We start from the raw sequence: 22,840 nt of genomic DNA, 5'->3' as shown, positions 1-22,840 counted from the left end.
CCAAGAACGCACGCATATATAGAAATGCCACACGGTTACAACATCCAGTCCTGTACACGCGAATGCACATGAACGCGAGCACACGTGACAAACACTTTAACATGCGAACGCTTAAGCCCTTCGCGATTAACAACGCACAACCTACGTTTGCGATCGCGTAAACTTAATAACACGCCGGTAATAAGACAAACGTTTTAGCACTCACGAAGTTTCAAATGCTGTCATAAACACGAACCTAGAAACGTCCGTTTTCGCGCGCTCATGAATCGGTCACGTCCGGAAACCATTACGCTCGGTCCTAATAACTTAGGTCCTTACATTCAGTAGGACCAATCAAAAAAGTAAAGCACATATCCACTAGACAACACGTTCCATGGCGACATCACCGGGAACTCTAGTGATATGGAAGATCTCACACTCTTTTAGCATCTTAGCAGTACACCAAAAAATCAAGCATTAGACTCACGGTCCGCGCGCGATCATCCAAGAACACACGCGAATATGCGAAAGGCACACGGTTAAAAAATAGAATTCATACACGCGAAGTTACATACATACAAACGCACACGCGATCGAACACGTTAACGTACAAATGCTCGAGCTCTTCGCGATGATACACGCGATCGCGAGTCCCAACGCCCGCACATACCTGAACCGTACAATGAATATCGCATTCAGAATCACGGCCCGCTACAATTGGCCTAAAGCAGTGTTTTAGTGGGCGCCATTCGCCTGTCTCGTCTGCAAATTGTAGTATGTGATTTTGACGGGGAGCCCTTCCGAGAACCTAGCTCTACAGCTCCAGTTAGACAACTCTCGAAAAAAAGTCCCCTTAATTAAAAAAAATGTCCCAAAAACTCAACGTAGGGGTTAGGTATTTTTTACATACAATGTGTATTCAAAGTTTGAAAGAAATCGGTTAAGTAGTTTTTGAATGGCAGGTAACACTGCAAATCATGTTTTTTTTTCCAGAGACGTTCTACAAAAGCTTCATCACGGAGTCGCTAGTTGATATTTTTGCATGAAAAAATTACAGAATGTCATTGAAATGATGTAGTATATTGTACAAATGTTTCGATCAATTCGCTTCACCCATCTTTCTAAAATAATTTGAAAAAAAAACATTTTTTTTACGCTGGAACACCCCCTCCCCCATAAATTCATAAATTTAACAACATTAAGAAATTAATTAATTAAGAAAAAAATGATATTTGTGCAATTTGCAGAATTTACTAAGTTAATAAAATTAATGAAACTAATAATAATATTAGAATTAGTAAGATGATTAAGATTAGAAATTGAAAATGAAATATGTAACTAATTAAATGTCTGGAACTAATAATGTTAGTCGAATAAGTATGAATTATTAAAATTGTAAAGCTATTAAAACTAACAAACTTAATGAAATTGAAAGAAAAATGGTAAAAATAATAAGTAATAATAAACTCAATACAAATAATAAACTTAATAACGATAGTAAGATTAAAAAAATTGATAAACTTAGAAAATTAATAACCATTAACGAAAGAAATTTTATGCCATAATAAAACTAATTATTAAAATTGGTAAAATGAATTAAGGCAAATATATTAATGAAATGAACATCCATGAAATCAAAAATTTAATAGCATTGATGGAATCATTAAAAGAAATAATACAGTCAATAAAGTTTAGGAAACAACAAAATTTATAAGATTTATAAAAAAAATAATTATGATAAAATAATTAAAATAATAGAATTAATGAAGTAAGCATGAATAAGAAGATTAATAATATTTGCTAAATTTGTAGAATTTACTAAGTTATTAAAATCAATGAAATTAATAGTTTTAATAGAATTATTTGAATTGATACCGTTTGTTAAATTATTACAAATTACAGTAAAATTCGTAAAGTTAATTTAATTAGCAAGATTTGTAAAATTCCAAAAATATAAATTTAATAAAATAAAAAAAAACAAAAAGTTATTATTATTTAAACTAATAACGTTATTAAAATTGACTAAATTAATAAATTAATAATAAATCATAAAATAAATTTAATTCCATAATAAAATTAATAAAATTAATAGATTCGATTAAATCAATAAATTCAACAAAATGAATCAAGGGAATTAAATTTAAAAAAAAATATTAGACTCAACAAAATGAATAAAGTGATTAAAATAAATTAGTTATAAAATCATAAATCAAATACAACGAATACAATTTAGAAAAAAATGAAAATAAAATTTGCAGTATTTATTGAAATGATAAAATGTGTGAAATTAATATTGCTGGTAGACTTAGTAAGATTACTAAAAATTGTTAAGCTATTAGAATGAATAAAATAATTAAATTAATGAAATTTAAAGAAAAATTGCGAAAATAATAAATTTAATAAAACAACATTTTCAAATCTAATATAATTGATTCACTTAACGTTAATAAAATAAAGAGAATTGATGAAATAAATAAATTAATAATTATTAACGAAATAAATTTTTTTCATATATTTTTTCTATTCACCGCGAGTCGCAGCAGGTTCATTTTTAACCGTCAGAAAAGAGCTTCGATTATTGTTAACTCTGGTTGTTATGAGATTTCCACATAGAGTATAGCTTTTGGAAAAAAAGCTCATGATGAAAAGAAGGATTATCAACAGAAAACTGGTACTATTTTTGTTCTTTAGCCAGTGCTACAAAAAAGATTATTTTAATAGTCTAACGTCCATTCAGGTAGCATGTGTAGTTGTGTAAAATAATTCGACAAAAAACATTTTTTAACGCTGGAACCCTTTCTCCCCCCCCCCCCCCCCCCTCCTCCCGAATGCAAATGACTTCGAAGATTTTCGGAAGGAGGAGGTAGGTGTCAGAAATTGATTTTTCACGCCATTTTGAATTAAAGATGGCAACTTCGGTTTAGCGAAATTCTGTATAACCCAATCAATATGGGTATTTTTGGAACGGTGTTTTTGACTATCAAATTCACCCAACGAACTGGGTTTGGGAGCAGAACAAATCTACTCATAGGAGTTTAGGATTCCATATCATTCATTGTGAAGAAATTAAAAAAAAACAACCCTTTGGATATTTTTGAGTATTACAAAATCAATATTTGAACGCCAATGTCCGATTGAGCTAACAGATTGCCTAGATTCCTTTTTCGATGTTATAGGAATGTTATGTAAGACTTTATGCGAAAATTTAAGATGCCGATTTTCATTGATATATTCCCTCTTGAACCACCCTTGTTCTTCACACAAACTGTGGTTTAAACTGCGAGTTTCAATTTTTTTGAAATATTCGAAAAATTACGGCCATTTCTCTTTTTTCTGCTTCCATCATTTTTTATTTTGTTTCGCATTTGGTATATCAGGTGAACGAGGCATGCAGATGGGAAACTTTACACCAGTATACCATTCCCCTAGTTCAAGCGATGTACAGTTTTAGAAATTTTGGAGCAATTTTTGGAGGATTTTTGTTATTTCTGCCAGGCCGTAGCACTTGAATTCTATCAGTGCGACATTCCGTATATGATGGAACTGAATAATAACTTCAATTTGAATGGTACACATTTTATCTTTCAGCTAACAAATCTTCTCGCTATTACTTTTTCTGATGTATAGTACAGCGCACATGTATCTAAAGGGTGTCCCACATCAAATTGTATCTCGGAAAAAACTCTGTAGAAAATTACCTAGTTGACTGCGATCCATTTCAAACATGCAGACAATAAAACATAATCCATTAGTAGGTTTTTAGGCATAAATACGTTAGGCATACGGACGTTTGGCAGACGTACGTTAGGCATAATGGACGTTAGGCATAAAGACGTTTGGCATAATGGACGTTAGGCGTAATATACGTTAGGCATAATATACGTTGGACGATTGGCATAATGGACGTTAGGCATAAATTATCATATTGAAGGATCCTTCAAGGAAATGACTTTTTGGTGGTGACACCCTCGGGTGGTAAGAGCGCAAATGTTTGAAATTTTTTTAATTAATCTGGAAGCTGATAAAACTCAATCACCCTTTTATTCTATTGTACATACTTCAAGAAATCTTTACTCAAATAAATGATGCAGAACGAATGAACATCAAATAAACAAATTGCACATTTCTAAAATAGGCTAAATACTCTTGTTTAAAATCAGGCTATTTTATATTAAGGTATGAATAAAGCACATCAACCCCTTCATGCGCATGTTGTACGTAAAGAACAACGTTCTCAAGCTGCTAAAACTTTTGATTTAGGCAGAATTTATTCACAAAAATAAGAAAGACCAGTAACTGGGACTATTAGAACATAGAACTGAAGTTATTGCTATTAGTCTGATATAACTTTACTGGAGCAGTAAACCACCAGAGATATTGACAGTTGGCGTTGATAAATGACATTTTGATATATCTTCATTATTTTCCATTATTATTGAAAACCAGAGTTCAAAATATTCAAATTCATTGAATGAAAATTGATCACATTCAGCCGCATTCATTTTCAATATTCAGTGACGCAGCTGAAAACGTCAAACGAACAAACCGCCCATTCATCCATGCAGATTTTCATTCGTCTCCGATTATTACACGAAACGACCGTGTAGAAACGAATCAAACGCATTAAAGTAGGCCCTGGCACAATGTAAGCGATGATGATTGTTGTTTCATATGCTTTACCGGCATTTGAAAACATTTTCCTAGATAATTAGTGAAATGAATATATTGTACGATATTCAACTGAATGAATAAGATGGATAGTTGAATGAATATTTTTTCTCTTCACCGCGAGTCGCAAAAGGTTCATTTTCAACCGTCAAAAAAGAGCTTCGATTATTTTTAACTCTGTTGAAAACTGCTAAAGCGTATCTTCGACTATCTTCTCCTAGCGTATAGAATATTCACAATTTTCTAGGAGAATTGTGTTGAGCACCGGAAGGTAAATATTGAGCAGCTTCCAGCACTATGAAAGAAGCATCTTTCTAAGCGAGTTTTTCGTGTTTCTTGAACCGTATGAACGCTAGAAAAAAGTTGGGCATGTAAGGATTAGATTAGTTTTTCGTGCATGCAAGGTGTAATTGTCCAAGAAGAAAATATATAACCTAGAAGAACAGCTCATGAAAGAAAGAATGATGTATTTTATTATTCATTCAACGAATATACGAAAATTGCTGGCTCTATACTGATTATCTCCCATATTCTTAAACACAGTGACTGTATTCCCGAAGCCATCACAAATAGAACTACGGAAACTCTTTGATGTGAGAGAGTTTATTCCTGTACTGTGATGAGTTACCGAAGCGAAAAAGGTATCATCAATGTTATTTTTTTTGGCATTTTTTGTTAACAACCTATTGAGTCAATTTATTAAATGTTGTAATGGCATTCAACTACCAAAGGGCCAGAAGGCGAAGTATATTTTTAATACTAAGAGCCATAGTACTCAAGGGAGAGCAAGGAGTTGAAGGAAGAAAGTTTAGAAAAGAGAGGAATTCCACGAAGATCCGTCCGAAAATTTTTAAAATCGTGACCGACCATCTTAGATTCCAATGAAACTTTACACGTTTCACCGTCATGCAAGACTAAATATTTTCCACAGGTAATAAGATTATTTTGACTCAAGAGCAACTTTTCAAAAGGGCGTAAACGTTTCTACATGCATGAATTTCAATTTTTTTTGTTCGATTACTGTATTTTATACAGCAAAACTATCTGAGAACGAGTTACAGGGAATGAATACTTCTGTCTGAAAAAAATATACACTGAAAAAAAATTTGTGTCATTTTTCAAAAAAACAAAAATTTATGATAAAAATTTAAATTGCGAAAAAACCCATTTTTTTAAATGTAGCTATTTCAGCTATATAGTTTAATCAACAGACCCTATGGTTGAAATATATTTTGGTTGCTTTCATGTAACTTTCAAATGGTTTACAATATCGCCTTGATGTCAAAGAGAAGGTTGCACGAAAGTTTACGGGCCTTTTGAAAAACCAACTATTGTTGATGAAAAAACGCGACTAACTTATGAAAAGGTCGTAATAAAACAAAATAATTGTGTTGTTAAAACAAAAGTTAAAATATCTCGAGAACTACTACATTTAGAAAATTTTTGTTAAGAGCATTTCGATTTAAAATGGCGTTTAGAATCATATTCAAAAAGAAAATTGTATTTTTGACTGCAAATAGTAAGAATGTCAAAAGTTGTTGTTAGGAAAACTTTTTTATTGAAAGCTTCTCCATGATCCAAATACACTAAAAAGGTTGCTTTTACGTCTTTAAAACGATAAACATTAAATTTTTGACATTTTTTGATGGGGTAGCGCGAATAACTTTTAAAAAGAGCATAATTACACGAATTAGTTGTTTTTGAAGTAGAAAAATTTGAAATATCTCGAAAACTATCGCATTTTGGAAGATTTTTGTTAAATGCATTTTGATTTTAAATGGTGCTTAGAATTATATTCTGTAATAAAATTACAATTTTGTATGTCAATTAGTATGAAATTTAAAATCATGTACGAAGTTATTTTAAGAAAAACTTTTTTACCGATTTTTTCTCCATCATGCAATCACATTCAAAATGTTTCTTTTCTCTTTAGGTTTTTTCGCAATTTAAATTTTTATCATAAATTTTTGTTGTTTTGAAAAATGACACAAAATTTTTTTCAGTGTATATTTTTTTCGGACAGAAGTATCCATTCCCTGTAACTTGTTCTCAGATAGTTTTGCTGTATAAAATACAGTAACCGAACAAAAAAAAATTGAAATTCATACACGTAGAAACGTTTACGCCCTTTTGAAAAATTACTCTTGTATCAAAATATTCCAATTGTCAGAGAATATCATGGAGATTCATACAGCGAACACACCTGTAAAGTTTCGTTCGAATCGACGATGGTCGGCCGGTTTCTCATGGAATCCCTCAAGTGTGAAAAGGGTCATATGAGCAAGCTTAGAGTTTCCCGGCGACTTAACCCTTTGTCTGCTACCGCAGGAGTCAGGATATTTTGCCATTAGAAATGCGAATCACCTGAGTCTGCTGCATGTCTGGCCGAGCGTAAAGTATCTTTGTATTTCATGCTGTCGGAACCGATCTTCAACTCCTTGCTCTCCCTTGAGTACTATGGCTCTTAATATTGAAAAATATACTTCACCTTCCAGTCCCTTGCGAATTAAATGCCGTTACAACAGTCTGTTTAGTATTCAGCTTTTTTTTTTTTTAAATATTTAGATGCAACTGTATTGGTAATACATCTAAAAGGCTAAAAATTTGCTTGTATCAAAACTGATGGGATATTTTCTTCATCTCGTCTACAGAAAAATAGAATAAAAGCTATACACTTGTAAGAGTTAATTATCTCGCATGCTATTTTTCATTTTGGAGTCGCTAGAGTTATGCGAAGGTATGGTATAGCAAAGCGTAATTTTTCCAAACCTGAAAAAACAAGCGAAATCTCTAACGAAAGCCTTGCGATTATTTTTATATTTTTGTAAATTATGCCTATCGTCTATTATGCCTAACGTACTTATGCCTAACGTATGTATGCCTAATGTACTTATGCCTAACGTATTTATGCCAAACGTCGCGCACCCGTTTTTGGCATACTTATTGCATTCCACTTCAATAGCATAACCGTACGCTCGCACCTTAACTTAACTCCACTCATTAGCTTCTGTACAACATCCAACTGTAGCTTCTTCTGTACGGAGACCCACTTTTTCTTCATGTCTTCCTCAGATTGGGGATGTTTCCGTAGTACCCGCTTCATAGTTGCTCAGTATTTTTCGATGGGCCTTAGTTCCAGTGCGTCGGAGAGGGGGTACGAAAGTTGATCTCGTACCATTTCAGGGTAACGTTTGAATAGTGGCACGAAGCTAGATCCGGCCAGAAGATCGTAGGGCCCACGTGCTGCTTCAACAGAGGAAGAAGACGCTACTTCTTCAGGTAGATCTCCCCGTTTGCAATCCCGGTAGTCACAAACGGTGTGCGCTGTCGTTTGCCGCATGAGCAGATCGCTTGCCAAATCATGCATTTATTGGCAAACTTTGAAAGTTTCTGCTTCCTTACTATCTTCGGAACATCAAACTTGTGCTAGGCGGTAAAGAACAGTAGCCCGGGAAGCTGCCGGAAGTCCGCCTTGATATCTATAATGAGACCAGGAGGCTTCGTCACCATCTGGGTGTACAGTTTCCGCGGCTGATCGTCACGATTTGGAGCCTTCTGCACTTTGTACATATGCAGTTCCTTCCGGTGCTTGGCTCTCTGAATGAAAGACTTAGACAGATTCAGCTCAGAGTTTGGTAGTAACGATTAATCTTTCGACTCACCGTTGACTGCACGATTCCGGGTTGCTTTCCGATGAGAGATTTGGGTGTTTTCCAGGTGCTTACGCAAAGTCAATTCGCGACGTTGCTTTTCGGGTGACGCAATTTTTTTCGATTTTCGAAAAAGTGACGCCAATAAAAATGCAATGTAAACAATACACTCTAAACTACTTCTAACCACATTTTCAAGAGAAAATACCCAATGGGTTATTTTCTACAGCGTTTTTTTTCCGTGATGAAATTTGATGTGTATTTTTCCGCTTGCTTCGCAAGATTTTCGTAGCCGTTACCTTCGGTGAATGGAATGGTACCATTAGTATAGCTTAGAAAAAATCAAAAAAAAGTTTTAAAAGACAAGAAATCATGCTATCTGTATATACTTCAAAATTAAAAAAACCGATTGATGTACATATTTTCGACTGAACACTGCTAAAACTAAGTCCTACCGTTCAGTACAATGAAAAACATTGACGATGAAAATCTTACGCTGATTTTCTATCCACCGAACAGCCTGCTGAGACCAACAAAATCAGAAGAACACCAATCCGTGCAATTCCTCCATTAATCTGGTTACGGTGGTCTCTGGACACTTAGTAGGTGGGCAGAACCTTGAAATAATTAGCGTAAATGGTCCGAATAGTAGCGGAAGTCAAATCCTAGCAGAACCCGGCAGCAGAAACCGTGCTAAACATTTGAATGTGTGGGTGCAACAAGTTTTCCGCTTTGCTCTGACCATCGGAAAAATGGCGTGTAATTAACCGGATTAGCGTTATTAATTATGCAGGTACGCGGACGGGGCGAGGTTCATTAAACAACAAGTGGGGATAAAATCAGCGCCAGCAAACGGAAATAATATCCATTTAATGACCCCCCCCCCCCACACACTATTTGTTCGCCGGGGCTTCGAACAAATGGCAGTCGTTAAGGACCTGGGCGGGAAAATAAACGAACAATTTGTTCGACAACTAATCGTCTCTCCGGCATCCTCATGACAGTTTTTCTTTTTCTTTTTTTTTCCTTTACAGGAGGTCGGCCTAATCTCGCTCACTCACATTTCGCGTGGGGGCGTCCGTATCGAGAAAAATCCGAAGCTTTGTTTCGCCAACACGATCGATTGGAACGCGATAGCACCGGGCTCGGAAAACTACGTCAAGGTAAGTTTTGGTTTATGATTTTCCTAACTTTTTATTGGTGGAACCGTTATAGTTTTATGGTAATCATCAACAACAACAGAGTCATATTGGGACCTATCCGTTCCGTTCCGATTTATTTTGTGGAACGGCAGCGGTTCTTCCGGCAGCATATCTGACCGTACATAATCCTATTTGTGACAGCGCCAGCAAACCGCGCACGATTTGTTATGGTTCAAGCCGATTTTGTCGGTGAGTAAACGGAACACTTGAAAGGTTTCACGTTCGTCCAACTGAACGGGTATTATTTGTCCTGTCTGTCTGTCTGTCGTGGTTAATTTGTAGGTTGATCAGCAATTACACCTGTACAATTACAGGCGCCTCTTCTTTGCATTGTTTTTTTTAGTGTTCGTCCCGTGCGGAATGAAAAATGTGTTTGCTTTCGTTTGGCGGAAATGTTTATATTTATTACAATCCGCTCGAACTACCTAAATCAAAATCCGCCCATTCAATAAATCTACATCTGTCACCCCTTTCTCTCCGGTCCCCGACATGACATCATGTATCACTTTTAGCGGCACTGGGATTTTTTTTTTATTCTGCGGAGATGGACCGAACATTGGCCGGTCGGTCTGCTTGCCATCCAGTTCTGGCCGCTGAGGTCGTCCAACCTGACCTAAAATAGCGTCGCGACTGCGGCAAGTAGACAGCCCTGTTGTTTACGCCGTCGTCTCTTCGCGCGCGGGCGTTGTTGCGCGCTTGGTGGCAATATGAATCAAAACAAACCTGTTGTTGGTCGGTTGGAGGGGCTGTGTGTGTGTATTCGGAACGCACTGACCGCCCCCGCAAGTGGCTGCCAGGCCGGACGTTGACGGCTTTACTTGTCCGGAATCTCGAGCGACCCCTTTTAGGTTCGTACTTACGCGCAATAATAGCAGCAACCAGCCGCTCTTTCTCCCTCACTCTGTCTCGTACCAATATGGAAGGATGGCGGTGCGGTGTCCAAGTCTGGATGAATGAATGAGTAAATTTATGACGGTCGGACTTGGCGTGTACTTGGTTGTGGCGGCGACAATTGTCATTCATACTAATGACGGCTCGGATGTCGTCAGTGAACGGATGGAATCTAGTACTTACTCATCAATAAAAAACGTTGTACGATGATTAAACCATTCACGTCATCGCATTTGCGCAGAGTGACGTCTGTAATGAAACCCAGATCGATTTGACTGAAGCTAGGCAGAGCTACCTTCACACTATTGAAAGTAGGGCGATGTGGAAGAATTTAACGGAAAGTAACTGGAGTATATCTTGAATGGGAAATTTTTGGCAGTTAAAATTTCGCTTGGCATACGATGTTCAATTCCTAACAATTAGATACAGCTGTTCGTATCCGGCACACAATAAAAAGAAATTTTAAAAATAGTCAAATTAGCCAAACATAGCAATTATCGTGCAATAACAGAAGTACCTAAAAAGCAAAAATATAAAAAATCGATACTTCGACTATACTACAAAAAGAAACATAACTGAAGTATGATAATAATACCAATATACAAAAACTCAGGTTTTACAAAAGGTTTTTTTATAATTATTAAATTTATTTAGGCCCCAAGTAACGTAAAGGTTAAAAAATTGCTAATGTGTCAAAAAACAGACGAATTACAAAAGCTTCTCAAATCACAAAAATGCTATATATGCAAATAATGCAGATACTTCAAATATTGTGAGATTCTGAAAAATTGTGTATAGCAAGCATGAAAGGAATGGTCGGTAGAGGTATAAATATAGAAATTATGTAAAAATATAATATAATCGAAAAAATAAGATCTAGCGAATGTATCAAAACAGAAAAAAAAATTAAAAGTAATATAATAAATAGAAAAACTCGACGAACTGAATCGAATGGTATATGTCACTCGGCCCTCCGGGCCTCCGTTAAAAAGTCGGTTTTCAGAACAATTGCAATACCTTTCTATTGAGCAAGGCAAAAATAAGAAAAATTGTAGACTTACGAAACTGCATCGAATATAGCAAGCACAATAGAACCTTATAGAAAAGTCATCAGCAGTCTTCCCATGAACATCGACAAGTTTGCAACCGTGTATAAAATTTCGTGCTCGCGTTCAACCTCAAACATGCTTTGCCTTTGTGTACAGGTTTGCATTGAACACCGAACCGTGTGCGTACACAAGAAAGGCAAGCACAAAACAGAATGAGTCAACGCTAGTGATGATGTGTGAAAGAAAGAGAAAACTAGTGTCAAGATCCTGTGTGTACGAACACCGCGTACGTACATTGGGTTCGGATGTGCAGTCGAACACGTGTACGTGTTTTGGTACGCATTAGCGCGTTCGAGTTTGCACACGATCTGTGGGTATAAGATGAGCACAGAACTAGAGCAAACATGGTGTTCGATGTTTATTTGATCATCAGTGTAACAAAATAAAAACTACCAAAAATTAACTTCCTTAACCTGATTCAAAGTCTGAACAAGTTACCGTGCTCAATAAAATTACAAAATTTCTGATCACAAAATGCGGAAAAATGTCATAAGGGGTTATATACAAAGTTGGAACTAAAAAAATCGAAAAAAAAAAATTCAGATTTCAAACTACAGCCGTTCGCAGCACCACAATACCTTTTTCTACAAAAATCTTTTTACTTTTTTGATTTCAGTTGAGCGGTTCGGCTTGGAGAGCGTTCACCGCAAACCTCAGCGCAAAAAACTCGCTACGGGGGATGGGCCATAACTCCGCCAACCTTCAATATTTTTTTTATTTCAACTTGTTTTTTTGAACTTCGATAGCACTCCCAACGGACTGTTTTTTGCTTCTTCAAAAACATAATTGCATAAAGCGCTTTAAAAAATCACGAACTTCGCTCACTTTTTCGCCACAACTTTGTATATAACCCCTTAAACAATAAGACTCCTAACAAATTCGTAACAGAAAATGTACCAAAAATTACAAAAGTGGCAAAATGCATTGCAAACATTTTGTAAAAGATAGAAACAAATGCAAAATTTCCACAAATGGTGCAATCTGCATAAATTCCAAAAAATTATAAATTTGTTTAAATTAAAAAAAACAAGTGCAAAAATGCAAAAGTTGCAAAAAAACATATCATTTTAAAAAATCACAAATATATAAAAAATTAAGAGTATTTAAGGTAGAAAATAACTCCAGAAGCAAATAACACACATAATTAATTATAATAGCCAGCATCGTTCAAGTTTACAAGCAGCAAAGCCCGGAACAGACAATATTTAGAGCAGACTTAGTGCAGAATAGTTCTAGGCCCAGCCTCTATATATAAGGTCAATAAAAAGACAGAAAATTAAATAAAAGATTGAGAAGAAATGGAATCTATTGCAAATCAAAAGCAATAATTAAATAAATGTACTGGAAAATGAAATGTGAAGAATAACAAAAAAAATAAATGAAAAAGTAAGAAACAATAATAACAATCGAAAAAAAAACAAACCGATAATCAAACCAAATTAAAAAATAGAGGATAAGCAAGAAAAAGAAAGATGAAAAACTGAAAAGAGGAAAGAAAGGAGACAAAAGAAAAGAAAAACAAAAAGGAAAGAAAAAAGACAAAGGAAAAAACACAAAGGAAAAAGAGATAACAAGGAAAAAAGAAAGATAAATAAGAAGAAAACGAAAAAAGAAGAAATACAAAAAGGGAAAAATTAAAAAGGAAAACCAACCAGGAAAAACAAAGAGAAAAATAAAATAATGCAAAGAAGTTAGAACAATAAAAAACAGAAAATATAAAAAGAAAATACAAAACAATGGAGAAAAAAAACAAAAAAGGAACAAAAGAAAAAAATAGAGATAAATCTAGAGAAAATTTTCAATAGGACGTAAGTAACATTGAGAACCTCTCTTTGTTTACTTTCTCTTTCGTTTATTACGACGCCCTTACAACACTTTGTACTAATTTTCCAGTACATATCGAAAGCCGACGGTCTTTACTAGAATATTATGCAAAGTGTAGAGTAGTAAATGATGAAATGTCCTAGTAATGAACAGAAGAGAAAGACCCCAAAGAGAATCTCATTGTTACTTACATCCTATTGAAAATTTGCTCTAGAAATGACTGATAGATAAAAGAGGAAAGAAAGGAGACAAAAGAAGAAAAAACAAAGAGGCAAAGGAAAAAAACAATGCAAAAAAGAAAAAGCATAGAAAGATAAAGAAGAAGAAACAAAAAAAGAAGAAATACAAAAAGGGGAAAAATTGAAAAGGAAAACCAAAGAACAAAAAAAAAGAAAAGGGTAAAATAAAATAAAGCTAAGAAGTAAGAACAACAAAAAACAGAAAACATAAAAAAATACAAAAAAACGAAGGAGAAAAAAAAATAAATAGAAATAAAGCGCAAGAATGGAAAAAAGTGAACTAGACAAAACAGAATATAAGAAAAAGAATAGAACTGGAAAGATGAGTGCAAATAAGAAAAGAAAATGACGAAGAAAAGTAGATGAAAAAAGTGAATGAAAAAGGAAAAGGGAAAGATTGAATAAAAGAAATAACAAAAAAAAATCAAAAATAAAACATGAGAAGGTATCAAAAAATCTATAGAAGTAGTCTATATATGGCCAATATATTGGAATAACAACTATGGAGGAAACAACACCAAAATGACAAAAAAATAGCTTGAAGTGCCAGGAAAAGAAGAGAAAATAAAATACATGAAATATAAAAAAGTGCAATGGAAAATATTAAGTAAAACATTGAGAAGAAATGGAATCAATGAACAATCAAAAGCAATAGTAAAATTGAATTAATAGAAAGCAAAAACAGAAAGAATGGAAAAATAAAATGAAATACATTGTTAAAGAACAACATAAATAAAAGTACTAAAAAGTAAATGAATAAAACATGTGAAAAATAAAAAATAGGAATAGCAATAGAAGATAAACAAAACAATCAAACCAAACTCAAAAAATCGAGGAAAAAGCAAAATAAGAAACGGATTCACAGGAAAGAAATGACAAAATGGAAAGAAGGGAACAAACAAAAAAATGAAAAAATCGAAGAAACCAAGAAAAGGGAAAAAATAAAAAGGGAAGAACAATCAGAAAAGAAACAGAAGACTTGCGAAGAAAGTAAAAGAAGAGCAAAGAGGAAAGATAATAAAACGAAAAGGAACACAAGGACAAATAGAAAGAAAAAGTACAAAATTTAGAGAAAAATAAATACGGAGAACTAGACAAAAAGAGAATCAGAAAAACAATTATGAGCAGAAAGATAACAAATAAAAGAAATTTATGGGGGAAATAAGTTGAAAATGAAAGAAAAAAAAATTGAATGAAAGGAAGAAATATGTAAATAAAAGATGAAAAGGAGCAATACCAAACATCATGTATTCCAAACTTTTTGGAAATAGAAAACAGAACAGTTACAGGTCCGGTTTATATAAAATATATTGGAAAAAAAACAATAAAGAGAAAAAAAATCAAAATAAAAAAAAATATAAAAAACTAAAAATGGCAAGAACTCTAGAGAAATTGGTAATGAAAACAAAATAAATTATCATACATTTAAAAGAAATGCTTACTAAAAATCAATGCAAATATGAAGAGTAAAATAAAATGCAATAAAATTTAAATAGAGCAGAACATATTACCGGAAGATAGAATAAAAAAATTGACAAAACATAGAATAACAAATATAAGAAAAATAGTTGAAAACGTTACAATAATTTTAAACGAATAAATAAGTATAGGGAAAACTGCACAAATTAGAAAAGTAGCAAATAGAACAAAATGAATGTGCGTGAAAAACATGGTAATAAAATGAAATAACTAAATATAAAGAAAGATTAATTAAAAGATTAATAAAAAATAAAATGCAATTAATTTTGGAAAGAAGGAAAATTTTAAGACGAGACAAAATAAAACATGCAAAAACATAATATTTCGGAAAAACACAATTAAGAAGTGTAGAATAATTAGAAACAGCACTATGCTATATTTCTCCTCAGTGGAGAAAAAATTAGGTAAACTGAGGAGTGATAGGTGTAAGCGATTTTTTTCACTGAAGAGAATCTTGTTAACTAATTTAGTTCTGTGATGGATTTAAACAATTTTCTCCTCAATGTAGAAGAATTGCTTTAAACCCAAATTTTTATCCACTAAGGAGAAATAAGGAATAGTGCATACGACATTGACTTGCTAAGCCAAACCATGTTTTGATTTCATTAGTTCTCGTAAGCTTAATCAGATTTTTTTTATTGCGGGACATCACGCAGGACTAGGGGTTTGTCCCTGAAAAACAAATATTGTTCGTGCTAGCTTAGTCTTGTCACTAAGTCAGTGTCGGATTCTGATGAAACGAAGTCGATGCGCAAATTCCATAACTACTTTCATACTATGTTGCGTTTCGGCTTCGCCTCATCAGAAACCGACACTAACACATTGTCGGAATAGATTAGCGCCGGCTTGACGCAAATCCCTTAAAACTAAAACACTATGTGTTTCAATCAAACGACTGATCAAACGTGATGTCCCGTTCGAGCAGAAGTTCTGTTTATGCCGATGAGAGAATATAGCATAGTACATAACTACTTTAATTTAGAATAGAGAATTAAGAAACCTAAACAATTATAAAAATGAAAGAAGATTAAAAATTAGAAAAAATCGAATTAGAATAAAGCGATATCAGAAAGTACAAAGGGTTCAGAAAGATAAAAAAATAGCAAAAAAGGCAAGAGCATTCAAAATAGAAAGAAAGTAAATGGCAATAGACGATATATAGCGAACTTTGCACAATGTCAAACGTAGTCAACGAGAAGAAAAATATACACAATAATAAACATAGCAATCAAATATCAAGGTTAGCAAAAACAACCAAACATATAAAAATGCAAGAATAGACAAAAATGATAGAAACAGCGTGAAAAAATAAAATTTCGGCATAGCAAAAAGTAAAAGAATAGCTGTCGCTACCAGGATAGCCAATAAAGCAAAAATTTTAAAAGCAGCGTGATATTTCAAATAGAAACAGATTGAATTAATAGATTAAATAGAATTCGTAGAATACGAGCCTCAAATACAATACAGAGAATAAATATTAAATAGAAAATATAAACAATAAATGGAAAGATTAGAATACAGTTGGAAAAACTAGGGAAAACAATTAAATAAGGCAATAGAAATAGTAGCACACCTAGAGAAAGTTAAAGATAATAAAGATACAATTAGCAAAATTAAACAGAAAAAGAGCTGTAAAGGAAATAGATAAATTCGAAACGTTAATAAAAACTGAAAAGTGATTTTAAGAAAAAATAGTGTATAAAAAATAAATAAAAAATATAACAAAAAATTACCGTATAAAAGTAGTCAAAAATTTGAAAACTGCCTGACTTGTATTAAATGTAGAGAATGCAAAATTTCAAAAAATGAAATTTGTGATAACAATGAAAAACTTTTAAGTTGGATACCAATCGCTATAGCTTAGCTTCGCAACTTTTTGAAAACAGATCAAAATGCAAACTGCTCTCCTCGCCCAGCAAAATCGCCAAGTAACACCCGCCTTGCAATAGGCACAAGTCCAGTACAGTCTGCTCGTGCATTAAAAATGCTTATAGGAGCATGTTGTCAGATGCCGTTGTGATAGAAAACGCATAATTTATATCCGTGTGAACGAAATATGAAACGTACAAACTGGTGCAAACATGAAAATTTTATTCTTATCAATCTAACGCACACGCAAGCAAAATGAGTTTATTTGTCCCAAAGCCACTGCAGCGTTGAACTCAATCCAATAGTTACCCTTCGTCACAAAAGTTAACATGAATAGTGGTCACAGTGAAAAAGTTTCCCATAACAGGAAAAAATATCCTTCCCAACCAAATTGTTAATCGGCGTGCGTACACAACTCGAACCTATCACATTTCTATACTCGTTCGTGTATGCGAAGTTTCAAGTCGCACAGCAGGGCGCTCCGGTACAATCGGCACCCATTTCTTTGCCGTGTGTAAAGCGTATTGTGCTGCTGCGCGGTTTGAAATTTTGCATGCACGAACGATTTACACGCACTCGCACCTAAGGGACTCAAACCGATACGAGGGGAGTTTATAATCGGAGGTTATGCTTGTTCGCTTAAATCATTAATTACTCGCATGCTAAAGGAGCAACATCATGACTATAACGTCTGGAGAGTCTGGGGCAGCCGAAATATGCGCACATTGGTTAACTGTGTGCGGGTTAATGCCACCACTACCCAAAAATCCGTAGCGCCAAGCGCTTGGTGTACCGTCCGGACAATCTGCTTCATGATGCTGCTAGTTTGAAATGCGAGCGACGAATGATTGAAACGGACACGCGGTACCTATATTAACCAGCTGCATGTGGTTGAGTCACTAAGGTGCGAACGGTGATGCTACATGTACAGATTTATCTAGAAAGGTAGATTTTTTAAGTATTTTGGTACATACTAGGTACGTTAAGATTACAGATTTTTAAGGGATGTTCTCATTACTCTTTTCATTTAAAGGGATGTTTTCATTTAAATGACCAAAAAGTAAGCAAAATTTGGAGTTTTTTGGGACCAATGAAAAAAACAGCAGGCAACACTTTAGGGATTCAAACGCTTACATTTTCGTCTTTGTTTACAATATTTTTCACGACGGGGGGACGTTTTTTTTAAGAGACCAAAAGATGAAGTTTTGAAAATGAACTGTTTTCAAATGAGAGTTTTGAAAAATCTTATTTTGAGATAATTATAGATAAATTATTCGTAGTAGAATGTCAATGTTTTGTAATAGTTACATGGAATTATGGGTTTTGGACATCGCTGATTACGAATCTGTTAATAAGTTTTTCGAAATTCAAACTGGCCGATCCAATGTGACGGCTCCACTAAAAAATAGTGGTATTACAACCACAACCGTGAGAAAAAGGTATGTATCAAAATGAAAAAAATAAATATGGCGAATCCAATATTTCAGACTAAAATGTTTATTTTCACAAAATTAGTAAAATTTTTGAATAAATATTGAAAAAAATCATCATCAACTCCTACACTGAAAAGAATTGATTTTAAAAATTTAAACTCGATTTACGAAAAAACTCATCTTTGATTTGGATGAAATTTTGTTCCAAAATAGTTAATTATGTTCTCAACCTACCGTCAGAAATTCAAGTTGGTCGCTTTCAAGGAAAAAAAGCTACTCGAAAAAAACTTTTCCTTATACAAACTGAATTTTTTTTCAGTGTATTTTTATTCTGAGTCCATAGCACAGAGACCAGAACCCAGAATCCCGAGGAGAGAACCTAGACTCCAGATTCCATAGCCCATAGTCTAGAGTCCCGAATCCAGATTTGCGAGTCCTTAACCCAAAATATTGAGGCGAGTCTAGAGTCCAGAATCCAGAGTTCAATGTCGAGAATTCACAGTCCTGAGTCCATCCGCAGCGATCAGAACCCAGAGTTCCGAAGAAAGAGCTCAGATTCGAATCCTGAGTTCCGAGTGCAGCATTTAGAGTCCAGAGCGCCGAGTTTGGAGCCAAGAGTTCAGAGGCCAGTGCCCAAAGTCCAAAATCTAGTGTCCAGAGGTCAGAGTCCAGCAACCAGAGTCTAGAGTTCTTATCCTAAAATACTGACCCTAGAGTTCTCAGCACATAATCCAGAGCCCGGAGTCCAAAGTCCAGAGCCCCTAACCCAAAATAGTGAGACCAGAGTTTAGAGATGTCAGAGTTCAGATTCGATAATCCAGAGCTTAGGTTCCATAGCCCAGCGACCAGAACCCAGAGTCCCGAGGAGAGATCCCAGAGTCCAGAATCCAGAGTCCCGAGTGCAGAGTGCATAGTTCAGAGTCCACAGTTCAGAGTCCAAAGTTCAGAATCAAGACCCAGAGCCCATGGCACACAGACCACAGTCTACAGTCCAGAGTTCATAGCACAGAATCTCGAGGCGAGAGCTCAGAATTCAGAGTTAGGAATGCAGAGTCCAGAGTTCAAAGTACAGAGAACAGAGTCGAGATTCTAGGTCCAGAGTCCAGAGTCGTCAACCCAAATTACTGTGGCCAGAGTCCAGAGCTCTGAGACCAGAATCCAGAGCCCGAAGTACTTAATACTAAATTCTGAAGCAAGAGCTCAGACTACAGAGCACAGAGCTCAGAACCCGGAGAATCCAGAGTCCAAAACATCCAGAGTTCAAAGTCCAGAATCTAGAGCTCAGAGTCCAGAGACGAGAATCCTGAGACCAGAGCTCAGAGTTCAGAGAGCACAGTCCTCAACTCAGTGTTCCGAGTTCAGAACCCAGAATCCAGAGTCCATAGTCCATAATCCAGATACCGGAGTGCAAACCCCAAAGTTCAGAATCAAGAGTCTAGAGTTCAGATTCCAGAGTGAAAAAAATTACTGTGGCCAGAGTCCAGAGATCTGAGACCAGAATCCAGAGCCCGAAGTACTTAACTCTAAATGCTGAGGCAAGAGCTCCGACTACAGAGCATAGAGCTCAGAACCCGGAGGCCAAAATCCAGAGTCCATACCGCAGAATCTCGAGACGAGAGTCCAGAGTCCAGAACACAGCTTGAAGAATGCAGCATCCAGAGTTCAAAGTCCAGAATCTAGAGCTCAGAGTCCAGAGACGAGAATCCTGAGACCAGAGCACAGAGTTCAGATAGCACAGTCCTCAACCCAGTGTCCCGAGTTCAGAACCCAGAGTCCAGAGCCCATAGTCCAGAATCCTGATACCCGAGTGCAGACCCTAAAGTTCAGAGTCCAGAGTCTAGAGTTCAGATTCCAGAGTGAAGGATCAAGACCCCAGATACCAGAGCCCATGGTTCACAGTCCAGAGTACATAGTACAGAAATTCTAGGTCAGCGTCAATAGTCCATCATGCAGCGATGAGAGCGAAGAGTCCAGAATCTAAAGTTCAGTGTCCATAGTCCAGAGACCAGACCCCAGAATCCAGAGTTCCGAGAGGAGAGCCAAGAGTCCAGAATCTAGAGTCCCGAGTACAGATTCCATAGTTTAGAGCCCAGACTTCAGAGTCTAGAGGTCGGATTCCACAGTCCAGAATCAAGATCCCACAGATCAAAGCTCAGAATCCATAGCACATAATATCGAGGCCAGAATTCGGTGTCCAGAATCCAGCGTGAAGAGTGCAGAGTCCAGTGTTCACAGTCTATAATCTAGACTGACTGGGTATTTTCGGAATGGTCTTGACGAGTAGGTGCCACAAAATTTATGTCTGACGCCATGTTGAAATCCAAGATGGCGACTACCGGAAGTAAATTATTACGATTTTACTTCGGATTGTTTATCTTTGCACATAACTTATAACTTTCATTGGTTTAGTTTTCGATAAAAATGCACTGAAAAAAAAACTGTTTGGACAAGGAAAAGTTTTTTTTTTCAAATAACTGTTTTTCCTTGAAAGTTGACGGTAGGTAGAGTACATAATTAACAAAATTTCATCGAAATCAAAGATGTTTATTTTGTTATTCGACTTTTTAATTTTAAAAATCGATTTTTTGCATTGAAGTAGTCGATGAAGATTTTTTTCAATACTTTTATTCAAAAATTTTGTTAAAATAAATCCTACAACATTTTTTTGAGGATTTGTCATTTTTAGACCATTTGAAAAAATTGGTTAAGACAGTTTGACCCTTTTCAAAAGATAGTCTAGATCATTTTTGAAAATACAAAGTATGCAAAGGTACTTTTTGTGACAAAGTTCTCATGTATAGAATGTTTCATTGAAATCTGAGAGGGTGCTGCAAACATTTGTTCAAGTTGGCGCGAAATTCGCCAGTAAAAAAATGCATAGAAAAATAAATCATTTTTTTGAAAATTTTCAATGAGAACCTTTCCTTAAGACTGTGCGATGCTTCTCAGTAAACAGCAGGCAAATGTTGAGTTAGACTGCTGACAGAGTGACGGTGAGAATGTGAACTGGAATTAGCACTGACATTAAGGTACAAAAAACCTGCTTGCAGCAAATCAAAGCGATGACGTCAAAATGAATGCCGAGCGGATCGCCATCCCGAATGAAAAATTATTACGTCGAATGATTATTTTAAGCAATCTTGTTATTGCTTCGGTGAAGAATCCGACTCAGATTTTTCTATAGAAGAGAACAGATAGAAAGATTTTTTTTTACTTCTAGTACAGTTTTAATTGTGGCAATACTGGGAACGAATGTGTGCAGATGCGAAAATCCATGGCGTCTATCGCTTATTGTATCATCCGGACAATACAGCCGTCATGTTGCTCGTTTGGCATGTGAGCATCGACTGGTGTAAAGTGAACACGCGGGACCTAGTCGTATTTCTATTCGGATTTCCAAATTTTTGAAACGGGATTCCAGTATTGAAACGTTAGAAGTATTCAAAATAATCAAAATAATAGACATTCAGATATTCAGATTATTGGTAAGAATTCTATGGTAATTATTGAAATCAATTCGAAGTGATGTTTAGCTTCACCTTGCTCCAATGTGTGCGGGGAATATGAATCCAAAGCCAGCTAAAAAATTGCTTATCTCTTCCCGCAAGGAAGCAACATGGGACCGCTTGTTTTTCTTTAGTCCACCAATGCCCTCCACGAGTAATCGTGGACACCCGGTCTTGCGTAATTCTTTCCATACTCGTCTATGGCCTCTACTAATCAGCTTTAGTGAAAAATGCGTTCCTTTCACTGTCGTTTGAAACCGAGATTAGGATAACCTAAGCACACGCATTCTTTGTGTGTAGTGATTATAGCTCGTTACCTGTGCATGCATCACTGACATTTATTTCAAACTGACAAAAAAGACATTTATTTCAAACTGCAAGGATTCCAGTATAAGCCAATTTTTGCCCGTAACTTAATACGCAACGCACGGATTAGCTGCGGTGATCCTTACCCCGTTGGACAATTCGATTAGATTGTTTCCCACATTGCGTACCAAAACAGTCCGTTAACAAAATAGCCGAGAGAGAGAGAGCGCGCACAGATTATTTTTCCAGGTCAACAACCTGCAAAACCAGCTTTTCATTTCAGTGCCACACCCACGCTTCGACAAACAAACCGGGAAAAAACGAACCACTGCGGTTTAGATTTCGGTTTGTTTACATCGTCTACCTCGCGTTGCCATTTTGCAATTGGGTCGATTTCTTTCTGTATTCGATCTATCTACCAACACTATACCATTCGCACAATAATTTCGATCTGAACTTTGCTCGCGATTGCAAAAATTGAAAAATTAGTTCGAGTGTGTGTGTGCGTGATGTTCGGCCTTCATCGCAAATTCGGACACCATCGTCTTATTATAGGCGGAGAATTTTGGAAAACGTAAACAATTCTACTGCACAAACAAACAAACCGAGCGGGAGACGATCCTGTCGCCATCCACCTCCATCATCCCCGCTAAAATTGCTTCGCTTTGCGCTGGATGACAGTTTC

At 35.5% G+C, this 22,840-nt stretch overlaps 1 protein-coding gene across 9 annotated transcripts in view; it reads left to right on the top strand.

Moving 5' to 3' along the window:
• LOC131690922 (insulin-like receptor) overlaps positions 1-22,840 on the top strand; it is a 426,227-nt gene that overhangs the window by 291,764 nt on the left and 111,623 nt on the right. For all 9 annotated transcript variants that reach the window (XM_058977002.1, XM_058977006.1, XM_058977005.1 and 6 more), the window contains one exon: positions 9,332-9,460. In XM_058977002.1, the coding sequence (XP_058832985.1) occupies positions 9,332-9,460 (129 nt within the window). The remainder of the gene's footprint in view (positions 1-9,331; positions 9,461-22,840) is intronic.

The sequence above is a fragment of the Topomyia yanbarensis genome, chromosome 3 (genome assembly GCF_030247195.1).
Source record: "Topomyia yanbarensis strain Yona2022 chromosome 3, ASM3024719v1, whole genome shotgun sequence".
NCBI lineage: Eukaryota > Metazoa > Arthropoda > Insecta > Diptera > Culicidae > Topomyia > Topomyia yanbarensis.
The sequence above is the reverse complement of the archived record's forward strand: the minus strand, read 5'-3'. Positions and strand labels throughout refer to the sequence as shown.